The 13,753-nt window shown below is 42.8% G+C and overlaps 1 protein-coding gene across 3 annotated transcripts in view; it reads right to left on the reverse strand.

Moving 5' to 3' along the window:
* LOC139545697 (BDNF/NT-3 growth factors receptor-like) overlaps positions 1-13,753 on the reverse strand; it is a 92,981-nt gene that overhangs the window by 26,351 nt on the left and 52,877 nt on the right. For 2 of the 3 annotated variants that reach the window (XM_071353731.1, XM_071353729.1), the window contains one exon: positions 9,635-9,881. In XM_071353731.1, coding sequence (XP_071209832.1) covers positions 9,635-9,881 — 247 coding nt within the window. The remainder of the gene's footprint in view (positions 1-9,634; positions 9,882-13,753) is intronic. The other variant, XM_071353730.1, reaches the window with a different exon arrangement.

Below are 13,753 nucleotides of genomic sequence, written 5' to 3' on the forward strand. Positions count from 1 at the left end.
TCCGTAGCCGACGTGAGTAAGACCTTTAAACAGGTCAACATATACAAGGCTGCGGAGCCAGACGGATTACCAGGACGTGTGCTCCGGGCATGTGCTGACCAACTGGCAGGTGGCTTCACTGACATTTTCAACATGTCCCTGATTGAGTCTGTAATACCAACATGTTTCAAGCAGACCACCATAGTCCATGTGCCCAAGAACACAAAAACAACCTGCCTAAATGACTACAGACCCGTAGCACTCACGTCCGTAGCCATGAAGTGCTTTGAAAGGTTGGTAATGGCTCACATCAACACCATTATCCCAGAAACCCAAGACCCACTACAATTTGCATACCGCCCAAACAGATCCACAGATGATGCAATCTCTATTGCACTCCACAATGCACTTTCCCACCTGGACAAAAGGAACACTTATGTGAGAATGCTATTCATTGACTACAGCTCAGCCTTCAAGACCATGGTGCCCTTGTAACAGTATAACTTAAAACCGTCCCCTCGCCCCGACCCGGGCGCGAACCAGGGACCCTCTGCACACATCAACAACAGTCACCCACGAAGCGTCGTTACCCATCGCTCCACAAAAGCCGCGGCCCTTGCAGAGCAAGGGGCAACACTACTTCTAGGTTTCAGAGCAAGTGACGTAACTGATTGAAACGCTAGTAGCGCGTACCCGCTAACTAGCTAGCCATTTCACATCCGTTACACCCTCAAAGCTCATCACTAAGCTACGCATCCTGGGACTAAACACCTCCCTCTGCAACTGGATCCTGGACTTCCTGAAGGGCCACCCCCAGGTGGTGAGGGTAGGTAGCAACACATCTGCCATGCTGATCCTCAACACTGGAGCTCCCCAGGGGTGCATGCTCAGCCCCCTCCTGTACTCCCTGTTCACCCACGACTGCATGGCCAGGCACGACTCCGGCACCATCATTAAGTTTGCAGATGACACAACAGTGGTAGGCCTGATCACCGACAACGACGAGACAGCCTATAGGGAGGAGGTCAGAGACCTGGCCGGGTGGTGCCAGAATAACAACCTATCCCTCAACGTAACCAAGACTAAGGAGATGATTGTGGACTACAGGAAAAGGAGCACGCCCCCATTCTCATTGACGGGGCTGTAGTGGAGCAGGTTGAGAGCTTCAAGTTCCTTGGTGTCCACATCACCAACAAACTAGAATGGTCCAAACACATCAAGACAGTCGCGAAGAGGGCACGACAAAGCCTAATCCCCCTCAGGAAACTAAAAAGATTTGTCATGGGTCCTGAGATCCTCAAAAGGTTCTACAGCTGCAACATCGAGAGCGTCCTGACTGGTTGCATCACCGCCTGGTATGGCAATTGCTCGGCCTCTGACCGCAAGGCACTACAGAAGGTAGTGCTTATGGCCCAGTACATCACCGGGGCTAAGCTGCCTGCCACCCAGGACCTCTACACCAGGCGGTGTCAGAGGAAGGCCCAGAAAATTGTCAGAGACCCCAGCCACCCCAGTCATAGACTGTGCTCTCTACTACCGCATGGCAAGCAGTACCGGAGTGCCAAGTCTAGGACAAAAAGGCTTCTCAACAGTTATTACCCCCAAGCCATAAGACTCCTGAACAGGTAATCAAATGTTTCCTTTGGGTTTAGTGAGTTTTCCATTTGTCTTAGTGCCAAGGTATCTTAAAGGGGCATGCACACACACTGAATTTTCGGAAGTTTTTATTTTCTGAGTTTTAATTAAACTCATTAATTATTTTGGGAAAGGAATGTACTGGAAACCTGGGATACGACATGTATGTAATGTTTGACTGTTTTTAATTAATTTGTCTAATATAGTAAGAAACACTTCTTTGAAGGGTTTGCATGACCTATGACCTCTGTAAATGACTTTCCATTGTGGTTTGATCACCCTCATTGGAAAGCCATTTGGTTAATGAATTTAAGGTCATTTGTAATACTGATTTAAAGGTCATTTGAAATATTGATAATTATGATGAAGTTTATAGTTCTTAGCCATATTTGTGATTTGGATCAATGTGAAAAAAGAGAGGTCGTTACCTTTGACTAAAGGTAGGCTGCCTTAAGTCTATTTTCCTACGACCGTATGGATACAATTATTTTTCTTTATGGAGTTCTTACGAGTAGTGATTTTGATTTTGTTTTTTGAAATGTTGTTTTATTTTTTGACCAGTAGTGTTTTTTTTACACGTTACTCACATAGGGAATTATGTGTCAAAATGGGGGAGGTAACAGTCCTCTGAGGGTTTGGATTAAAGTTTACATATCTTTAGTGATGTGTATGGAGTGATATGTGAAGGAGTGTATTGTTGTGTAGTTTGTTCTGTTCTATTCCCGATGGGTCATAGGTCTAACTTCCTGATCCTGTGGCTCTGCGATAGAGTTAATGGTGTGATGGGGAGTATAAGCCAATTTGAAAGAACAGTTTCAATAGAATGTGTTGTTATTCTCTTTGACATATGTTTAGACATTTGTATTAAGAATAATTGGTAAAAGTAATAATTGATCATATAGTTAATGAACTGAACTAAACTGTTGTTCTGATCTGTCCTCTTGAGGTTATCATGAAAAGTGACATCAGACGGTATCATAATGCATGGAAGAGATAATTGGACCGAACAGTGTGTGTACCTCAAACCCCCCTCTAACTGGCTGAAGAATAGCAACAAAGGCGTTCAATACAGCCCTGTCCGCACCACTTCTACTGAGAGAAATGAGTCCGAGCCAGCAACCGGTGTACAGCATCCGACCTAAGCTATCAACTGCTTTTCTCTCATGCTTTTCTCATGAGTGTGAGAGGAGTCCACGTGGAGTGAGCATGGGGAGAAATCTGTTCTAAACTTCTCTTATGTTGCTGGTATACTGGTTGACGAATGGACAACAAATAATGGGTGGTAAAGGTGATGGCGGCTCAGGTGAAACATTGAAATTGGGACATTTTCATGGCCATCCACTTTTAACTGTAAAGCTATCTGAAGAAGACAAAAAGGACGCCAGAAGAATCAGTGCCTGAAGGGGTTGGTCAACTGTGCCCAAAATAGTTTTAGACTTTGGGGTATCAGGTTGATTGTAGAGGTCTACACACAATTCATAAAATTATAGTAATTTAGATTAATTGAGATACTGATCTGTATTATAATCGTGATAAATTAGTTAATAGTAGAATTATAGGATAATTATACTGGATGTTAATATTAATGTACATTCTGCCAATGTTGATATGTGTTATATTGAGGGGTTTTGACTTTGAGTGATAGGACCAATTTGAATCACTGAGCAATGTCATTCTAAATTTGGGTTGGATAATTAATTGGGTTTTTAATTATGATTTGGAAACTGAATGATTTTTAAAACTGAAGGATTTATTTGAGTTTAGGATGTTAATAACTATATGAGTGAAGCAATTCATGTATTAAGAATTGATTGTTTTGATTGTTGTTGTGTACAAAAGATGTTGACACTATTCTCAGCGTGCCATGGTGAATGGAGAGGGTGAACTCTGACCCGGAGAGTGAAACTGATCCTGATCTATCTGATCTATAGGCATTGCCTTATAAATAGTGGAATCATGATGTTTGTCTTGGGTCATGTTCATTAGGCACCAATGGAATACATTTTACTTTAACTAGGTGTCACTACCTGGATTTGTCCAACAAGATATGCTAATTTTAGTTTCTGGGATGGAAATAGTTATTTCCACCATTCTGATCCATTGGAGTGTGATGGATAACTAAAGCTTATTTTATTAAACTCCATTGCTGCATGCACTGCATTTATGCATTAAATATGTGTTTTTCACTGTCTACGGAGATATAGCTTTGAATCTCATAAACTATATGCATCTTTTGTTTTTCTTCATGGGTTCGTGCAGGTGACTGTGTATCATAACCCCATCCAGACAAATTGCTAGAGTGCTTAGAAAATGTGTTGGAGGTTGAAATGGGAGACAGTGCTGAGTTTCTTGGGAGGAAGCTGAGCCAGTGCTATGGCAGCCGGTCACGTGCAGGAACCCATGCAATGAGTTATTGCTTTAATGCTTCTTGGTTTATGTAGAATGTATGTATTTTCTACATGTGAATGAATGTTCTTAAATCTTGTAATTTTCTTTTAAATTGAGAGGATTCTCAAAATGGGGGATTATAGTGGAAAATTGCAAGATTATGTTATAATACTTTTATTGCATCAAATGGTTGTTTTGTGCAACGGAATAGGAGATTTACGATGTCTTTTGGGTGATTAAATCTAAAGAGCATTCCAGAGCATGAGTTAATGTTTCTGATCTATACGGTGCCAGACACTGGTCTCTACACAATGAAAACTGTTGACACAGCAGATACTGTCTGCTATGTATTATAGGTATCTTTCATACCAATCTTAACTTTGTGACCCATTCTATATATCTGTTGTTCATCATGTAGGTTGAAAGGGGTGTATCTTGGCTATAAAATACCTTTGTACTTTTGTCTCGGGGCTCTCAACGAATCATCTGAGCGTGAATCGTCAACCAGCCATGACCAGCCATCATTATCGTAGAGCACTCAATCGATTCACTTTATATGTGTGTGTTGTATTGACCTGCTCCCTTATTAATAAGTTATTAAAGATCTAATTTAAGTGTAACTCTGACTTGTGTGATAAGTTTGTCTCTCCTCATTTGATAGTAAAGAAATGAACCACCACAACATATATACATACATATATTAACACATTTAAAAATATATATATTTTCCTTTATTACCTTCTAACCCTACCACCCTCCTCCTAATTGGAGTAAACTAGTGAACAACCCTTAGGTTTCTACTTCCAGCTTATACATATTATATGCATTTTACAGACACAATGTATTTTACAATAGTTATATTTTGTTTGTTTTTACTCCTGTCCTTCCTCTAACCTCAACCTCTCCCATCTATTTCTTTCACAAAAGTTCTGAACCTATATACGTTTTACGGACACAGTATATTTTACATTAGTTATCTTGTTATTAGTTGTTATTATTCCCAACCTTCACCTCCATTCAACTCCTCCCATCTATCTCGTCACACCATCCATATTGGATTTATATATTGTTCAACTGTACTGTGATGTTTCACAGAAGTTCTGAACCTTTCTATTCTCATAATTTCAACAGATTGTAAATTAAAAATAAATGTTTTTGCTTAAAGTATTAGTATGTTATTGATCGATTGACTATGACTTTTCAGATCACCCTGTAGTGCTATCTGCAGAGTTAGCTCCAGGTAAATGTTGCAATTCTTCAGCCATTGCTGGACCTGTGACCAAAACTCCCCCTCCTTTTTCCAGTAGACTGAATTGCGTTGCCTTGTGTTTCTACGGAGATTGTCATTCCACTGGGAACCACTGTGTTTCTTATCCCCAGGAGTGAGTATAGCGAGCCTTGCCTGTCGGCCTGTAATTAAAAAGCATACAGATTTGCGTGGTCATGCGGATTAAAGAGAAATGAGAAAAGAGGCTGATCTTTATGTACAATTCGGTTCCTTTTTTTCTGAGTAGTGAATAGGGTACCACTTCAGATGCAGCCACTGTCAGGCATAATCTCTAGACAGGAAGCCACTTGTGCTGGTCCACCTTCTGATCCCTCCTATGACATCATTGTTCATCATTCTTTCACCCATCTATAGGGGGAGAGAGCAGCTCTCAGTCTATTTCTCAGCATCTCTCTATCATTGGCTCCTTTCTCTTTTCTCATTTCTTTCTCTCCACACTCGGCCCCTTCTCTCAACCTCTTCACTCTGAAGCCTCTCTTCTCTTTTCTCCCGTACCCCTCCTCTCTTGCATCTTTATTTGTGTGGATTTCTTTGACTCACTCTCCATTGCGCCTCCCCCCTCTCTCCTCATCTCTCTCTCCCTCTCTCTGTCCCTCTCTCTTTCTCTTTCCCTCCTTTTCTGCCCCGCTCTCGCTCTCTGTAGTATCGGAGCTGCATACTAATAGAGTTCTTTAATTACTTTTTTTCATAGGGACTGTCTGATATAACTTAAGCTGTGCTGCCTTTGCACATTGCTATGGCGAAACTCCAGTGGTTAATTGTACTAAGTGGAGGTGTTTGTTTTTGTCTGTGTGTGTGTGTGTGTGTGTGTGTGTGTGTGTGTGTGTGTGTGTGTGTGTGTGTGTGTGTGTGTGTGTGTGTGTGTGTGTGTGTGTGTGTGTGTGTGTGTGTGTGTGTGTGTGTGTGTTTCTGGGGTGTGTGGGGAGGGGAATAATAGTACAGACAGACAGACAGAGATGCGGTGAGAGAGATAGAGGAATGAAGAGATGGATTAAGAGAGATCCAAACACAGAGACACTATTTGAGCCAAGGGTGGGTGTCGTTTAGGGCCCTTTTAAGCTCCTGTCAATCATATTAATCCATGGCAGAGCACAGACAGAGAGACACAGCTCTCAGCTGTCCATCCGTCTGTCTGTCAGGGATATGTTACATACATTTGTGTACCTCCATTTAGTATTATGTGTTACGTTACAAATGGATTCATGGTCTGGTTACTTAACATAGAAACGAAAGTAGATAGGTTGGTCGGGGAGGATGGGTGGCCTTATAATGTGACCGTCCAGCGTGTTTGATTCGTGTTGGGGACAACTGTAGCATTTTAGCTAACTCTTCCCTTGACCCTTTCCCTAACTTTAACTTAATTATCCTAACCGGCTACGTAATTTCTTCTAACCTGCTACGAAATTCCTCCTAACCTGCTACGTAATTTCTCCTAACCTGCTATGTTAGATCTCCTAACCTGCTGCGTTAGTATCCTAACCTGCTGCATTAGCCGCTAACGTTAGCCACAAACGCTTACATGCAACAAGCAGTCTGGCCTCAGGGCAAGACGTACTATACTATACATCCTCCAAGATGTTTGATAAATTACATCATCCAATTAATGTGATATTGTACGGCAGGGTAAGACACATGGTACTATACATCCTCCAATTCCTATTCCATTGGTAATGTAAAATATCCTACTAAATGCGAACAAATTTACATCCCAAATCCTACGAATTGACCTTAGGCCGGGTTGCATAGTAACCACTATACTGCTGACATTTATACACTGACACCTATGAATAAGTCCTCTACAGTGTTGCTCAACCCAGTCCATACACAGTCCATACAGGATGTTGCTGCTGACTGATCGATTCATCAGTTAGTTAGATACATAATTAGTTAGTTCACTGCAAGCAAGAAGAACTACATCCAGAGGCTGCTTTTCTGGTTGCCGGCGATTTTAATTCCCCATCACTAAGACACCTGATGCCCAACTTCTATCAACACGTCCCCCACGCCACTAGGGGCGATAAAGTCCTTGACCACTGTTATTCTACCCACAAGCAAGGATACAAGGCCATCCCTCGTCCGCCATTCGGCAAATCCGTACTCCTGTTTCCAGTTTACAAGCAGAAACTCAAACAGGAAGTACCCGTGATTTGAGAAATGGTCACCAGAATGAGAGATTATGCTACAGGACTGCTTAGCTGGCACTGATTGGAATATGTTTCAACACTCCGCCAATAACATTGACGAGTTAACCCCCTGTCACCGGCTTCATTCGAAAATGCATCAGCGACGTTTTCCCCACGGTGAGGGTTCACTGCTTCCCCAATCAAAAGCCCTGGATTAACACCGAGGCTGGCGCTAAACTAAAGGACAGGGCTTCCGCACACAGAGCGATCGTAGACAACCCCGAGGATACAGCCGAGGACAGGAATATGTACAAGAAGTTCCGCTATGACCTCCGCAGAGTCATCAAACGAGCAAAAGGACAATATAGGAATAAGGTGGACTCACAGGCTCCGCCGCTCGCCGTATGTGGTATGGTCTACAGTCGATTACGGATTACAAAGGAAGACCCAACTGTGATCTGCCCCATAATGCCTCTCTACCAGACGAACCCAATACACGCTTTGACAACAATAACACCGTGCCGGGTGTGAGGGCCGTCACCGACCCAGAGGATTGGGTGATCTCGCTCTGTGAGGCCAACGTGAGACGGGTTTCCAGGGTGCGTTCTCAGAGCATGCGCAGAACAGCTGGCAGGCATATTCAAAGTCATTTTCAACCACTTCTTGTCCCAGTCTGTAATCCCCACATGTTTTAAGATGACTACCATCATTTCTGTCACCAAGAACTCTAAGGCTTCATCCAACAATGACTACCGCCCTGTAGCACTCACTTCTGTAATCATGAAGTGCTTTGAGAGGCTGGTTATGGCACACATTCATACCGCCCCTACAGATCCATAGATGACACAATCTCAATTGCACTGCCCTCATCCACCTAGATAAGAGGAATACCTATATGAGAATGCAGTTCATTGACTACAGCTCAGGGTTCAACACCATTGTCACCTCCAAGCTTGTGTCCAAGCTTAGGACTCTGGGTCTGAACACCTCCCTCTGCACCTGGATCCTGGACTTCCTGACCGGCCAACCCCAGTTGGTAAGGGTAGGCAATATACCTCCGTCACACTGACCCGCAACACAGGGGCCCCACAGGGGTATGTTTTTAGTCCCCTCTTGTACTCCCTGTTCACCGATGATTGCGTGCCAAGCACGACTCCAACACCATCATCAAGTTTGCTGATGACACGACGGTGGTAGGCCTGAACACCGGTGACGATTAATCAGCCTACAGGGAGGAAGTCTGTGACCTGGCAATGTGGTGCCAGAGCAACAGCCTCTCCCTCAATGTCAGTAAGTTTGGTATGGGCCCTCAAATCCTCAAAAAGTTCTACAGCTGTACCATTGATAGCATCTTGACTGGCTGCATCACTGCCTGGTATGGCAATAGCACCGTATATCACTGGGGCCATGCTCCCTGCCATCCAGGGCATCTATATCAGGTGGTGTGGAAGGAAGGCCCGGAAAATTGTTAAAGACTCCAACCACCTAAGCCATAGACTATTCTCTCTGCTTCCGCATGGCAAGCGGTACCGGTGCATCAAGTCTGACACCAACAGGCTCTTGAACAGCTTCTATCCCCAAACAATACAACTGATAAATAGCTAACAAAATCTGAATTAACCTTGTATCCTCATTGACCTTTTTATTTACATTGTTTGTCACTATGCACACTCTCAGGGCGCTACACACTCACACACACTCACTCCATCATCTTCTCACTCACACATAATATGCACACACTGTACATTTATATTGACTACACACCCCTTCACATACAAGCTGCTGCTTCTCTGTTGATCTTAAATCCTGTTGCCTAATCACCTTACCCGTATACATATCTACCTCCATCACTCCAGTATCCCTGCACATTGTAAATATGGTATTGGAACTGACCCTATATATAGTATGCTTACTTACTTACTCACTTATTGTTTTCTTCATATTTCTTCTAATTTCTTGTGTGTTTTTTCTAGTATTACATTGCTATTGATTATTGCATTGTTGGGTTTTGAGTTTGCAAAAAAGGTAGTTAACTGTACTTGCGCATATGACATAAAAAACTTGAAACTTGAAAGTGCTCGATAATACTCGTTTTTATTGTAACAGTTCTGAAGAGGACGAAGACTCTATAGCCTGCTGATCATGCCCATGCAGGGAGAGAGAGGGAGACCCATGCAAAGGGAGGTAGTACAAGGCCAAGAAAAAAGAGGGCGACACATACACTTACCCTGTAGTAGTCCGTACTGTACACGTCTCGGGACATGCCGAAGTCACCGATCTTCACCAGCAGGTTCTCTCCCACCAGACAGTTGCGTGTGGCCAGGTCTCGGTGGACAAAGTGCTGGGAGGCCAGGTAGACCATGCCTGCAGCGATCTGCTGGGCGATGTGCAGCATCTGGGACTGGGTCAGCTCCACGGGCCGGTTTGTCAGACCATCACCCATCATCACAGAGTCGGGACCGTGAGCCCTACAGAAGGAGAGGAGGGGAGAAAAAATCTATTGAAATTCCAAATCACTACCAGAAATGTGACATCCCATATCTTTCTTAGAACTTAGTGAGAGCGTGGTTGTCCTATTGTTATTTTGCATACTACTTTCCCACAACTTTCTAGGAATGGTGCAGGATAGTTGCTTGGCTTTGGAACATTCTTAGCACATGTAGTCCTCTCCTCCAGTCAATGGCTACTGTCATTACACACCTGGCTAAAATATTACTGTAGCTCTGTTTGAATCACTTTTACCGTTAACTTTGACACATTCTGGAAACAGAAGATACTCTACAGGAATGCTGGAGTCCATCCAAATCGTCTTGGCTCCTGGACTCTGTCCAAGCATGTCAAGGCTCCGTTGAGACAATTAATTATCAATGACACAAGATCAACTCAGTTAATCCCTACCATTGTGACACTAAATTGTCATAATGCTGCATCAAATGTGCATTATCCCAGGGGCGTTGGCAGACACAATGTAAGTAACTTAGTTTATGTCCCCCTAACTGCCCTGAATACCTCTGTTGATCCTACAGCTGTAGGATGCAGTAATCATGTGCCTATGAACCAGTTACACTGTCAGCACTGAGGCGGAGTGCCTTAGTAGGAAGTCCACTGTGTGCAGCTCACTGTGCACGATCAGCTCCAACGTAAATAACATGAGCAAGTCTACTTTTGACAAGCTTCCCAGTAAAGCATTAAAAACAATCAAGCAACCCAGAAAAGTGCTAAAAAATAGCCCATATTAACATATGTAGACTAAGAAACAAGGTTCCTGAAGTCAATCACTTGCTTTTAACAGATGACGTTCATATTTGAACAATCTCTGAAGCCCACTTAGATAATACCTTTGATGATACAGTGGTAGCAATACATGGCTATGCCTTTTACCGAAAAGATAGAAATGTCAATGGGTGAAGTGTTGCGGTCTATATTCAAAACCACATCCCTGTAAAGCTTAGAGAAAATCCCATGTTAAATACTGTTGAAGTATTATGTCTACAGTAACATGTCTTCATCTGCCTCACCTAAAGCCCATTCTGGTGGGAACTGCTATAGACCACCAAGTGATAAAAGTCAGTATCTGGATAATACGTGTGAAATGCTTGATAATGTATGTGATATCAACAGAGAATTATATTTTCTGGGTGATTTAAATATTGATGTCACGGATCCCTCCGGAACTTTCATTGCGCACACCTGTCCCTTATTCTGACTGATTAGTACTTGTATAAGTGTGCCCTTTGGTTTCCATTGTCGATTTTTGTTACTTTGTCCGTTGGTGCGTGTGAGTACCTGCGCTGTGTGTTTTGTCTTTTGTGCCATTGTGGATTGCACAGATGATTACGGGTCTCGTCCCGTGTGTTAATCATTGTACGCATGTGTTATTTATTCGAGGTACTCCTCGCTCTTTTGTTTGGGTTTGTACCCTGTGTTTTGTATAGTGTTTGTTTGGTCTTCGTCCCCGTGCCTTTACACGGCACGCCGTAATTTGGGTAGAATTTTTTTTTTAATTACGCATTCCTGCGCCTGTCTCCCAAATCATTCATACCAATGTGACAGGCTTTCATCAAGCTGCCCACTCCAGAAAAAACATCAAACTGTGAGCAGTGACTGCAACCTGGTTTAGGTTGTCAGTCAACCTACCAGGGTAGTTACAAACAGCACAGGAATGAAATAATCAACATGTATTGATCACATCTTTACTAATGCTGCAAAAATCTGCTTTAAAGCAGGATCCAAATCCATTGGATGTATTGATCACAACATAGTAGCCATATCTAGGAAAAGCAAAGTTCCAAAGGCTGGGCCTGATATAGTTTATAGGAGGTCATACAATAAGTTTTGTAGTGATTCTTATGTTGATGATGTAAAGAATATTTGCTGGTCTGTAGTGTGTAATGAGGAGCAACCAGACGCTGCACTTGACGCATTTATGAAACTACTTATTCCAGTTACTAATAAGCACGCACCCATTAAGAAAATGACTGTAAAAACTGTTAAATCCTCTTGGATTGAAGAGGAATTGAAAAATGTTACAGTTGAGAGGGATGAGGCAAAAGGTATGGCAAATAAGTCTGGCAGCCCAACCGATTGGCAAACGTACTGCAAATTGAGAAATAGTGTCACTAAACTAAACTAAATAAAAATAAACTATACAGTGAAACAAAAATAAATGATGTAAAGAATGAGAGAAAAAAGCTTTGGAGCACCTTAAATGGAATTTTGGGAAAAAAGGCAAACTTAGCTCCATCATTCATTGAATCAGATGGCTCATTCATCACAAAACCCACTGATATTGCCAACTACTTTAATGATTTTTTCATTGGCAAGATTAGCAAACTTGTCCGCAACAAACTCTGACACTACACATCCAAGTATATCTGACCAAAGTACAAAAGGCAAGCACTGTACTTATGGAATTCCGGTAAGTGAGTGTGGAAGAGGTGAAAGAAATTATTGTTGTCTATCAACAATGACAAGCCACTGCGGTCTGACATTCTGGATGGAAAATAACTGAGGATAATAGTGGACGATATTGCCTCTCCTATTTGACATATCTTCAATTTAAGCCTACGAGAAAGTGTGTGCCCTCAGATCTGGAAGGGAAGGAAAAGTCATATATATTCTATATTGTGGATAAAGAGTTACTTGTCTAACAGAATACAGATAGTGTTCTTTAATGGAAGCCTCTCCAACATAATCCAGGTAGAATCAGTATTTCCCCAGGGCAGCTGTTTAGGCCCTCTAATTTAAAAAAAATCTTTACTAACAACATGACTAAACTGCTTAGAGTAAGCCTGGATTGTAAACTGTCATGGTCAAAACATATTGATACATTAGCTAAGATGGGGAACAGTCTGTCTATAATAAAGCGCTGCTCTACCTTCTTAACAACATTATCAACAAGGCATGTCCTACAGGCCCTTGTTTTGTCGCACCTGGAGTACTGTTCAGTAGTGTGGTCAGGTGCCACAAAGAGGGACTTGGGAAAATTGCAATTGGCTCAGAACAGGGCAGCAAGGCTGGCCCTTGAAAGTACACGGGGAGCTAACATTATTGAAATGCATGTCAATCTCTCATGGCTCAAAGTAGAAGAGAGATTGACCTCTTCACTACTTGTTTTTGTAAGAAGTGTTGACAAGCTGAATGTACCGAGCTGTCTGTTTAAACTACTAGCACACAGTTCGGACAACCATGCATACCCCACAAGACATGCCATCAGAGGTCTCTTCACAATCCCCAAGTCCAGAACAGACTATGTGAGGTGTACAGTACTACATAGATAGATTTTTTTCCCCTCATCAATCGGCACACAATGCAAAAACTGAAATGTCACATTTACATAAGCATTCAGACCCTTTACTCAGTACTGTGTTAAAGCACCTTTGGCAGTGATTATAGCCTCGAGTTGTCTTTGGTATGACGCTACAAGCTTGGCACACCTGTAGTTGGGGAGTTTGTCCCATCCTTCTCTGCAGATCCTCTCAAGCTCTGTCAGGTTGGATGGGGAGCGTTGCTGCATAGCTATTTTCAGGTCTCTCCAGAGATGTTCGATCAGGTTCAAGTCCAGGCTCTGGCTGGGCCACTCAAGGACATTAAGAGACTTGTCCCGAAGCCACTCCTGCGTTGTCTTGGCTGTGTGCTTAGGGTCGTTGTCCTGTATGAAGATGAATCTTCACCCCAGTCTGAGGTCCTGAGCGCTCTGGAGTAGATTTTCATTAAGGATCGCTCTGTGCTTTGCTCCATTCATCTTTGCCTCGATCCTGACTAGTCTCCCAGTCCCTGCCACTGAAAAACATCCTCACCTTGCTTCACCGTAGGGATGGTGCCAGGTTTCCTTCAAGCG

The sequence above is a fragment of the Salvelinus alpinus genome, chromosome 19 (assembly GCF_045679555.1).
Source record: "Salvelinus alpinus chromosome 19, SLU_Salpinus.1, whole genome shotgun sequence".
NCBI classification, from domain to species: domain Eukaryota; kingdom Metazoa; phylum Chordata; class Actinopteri; order Salmoniformes; family Salmonidae; genus Salvelinus; species Salvelinus alpinus.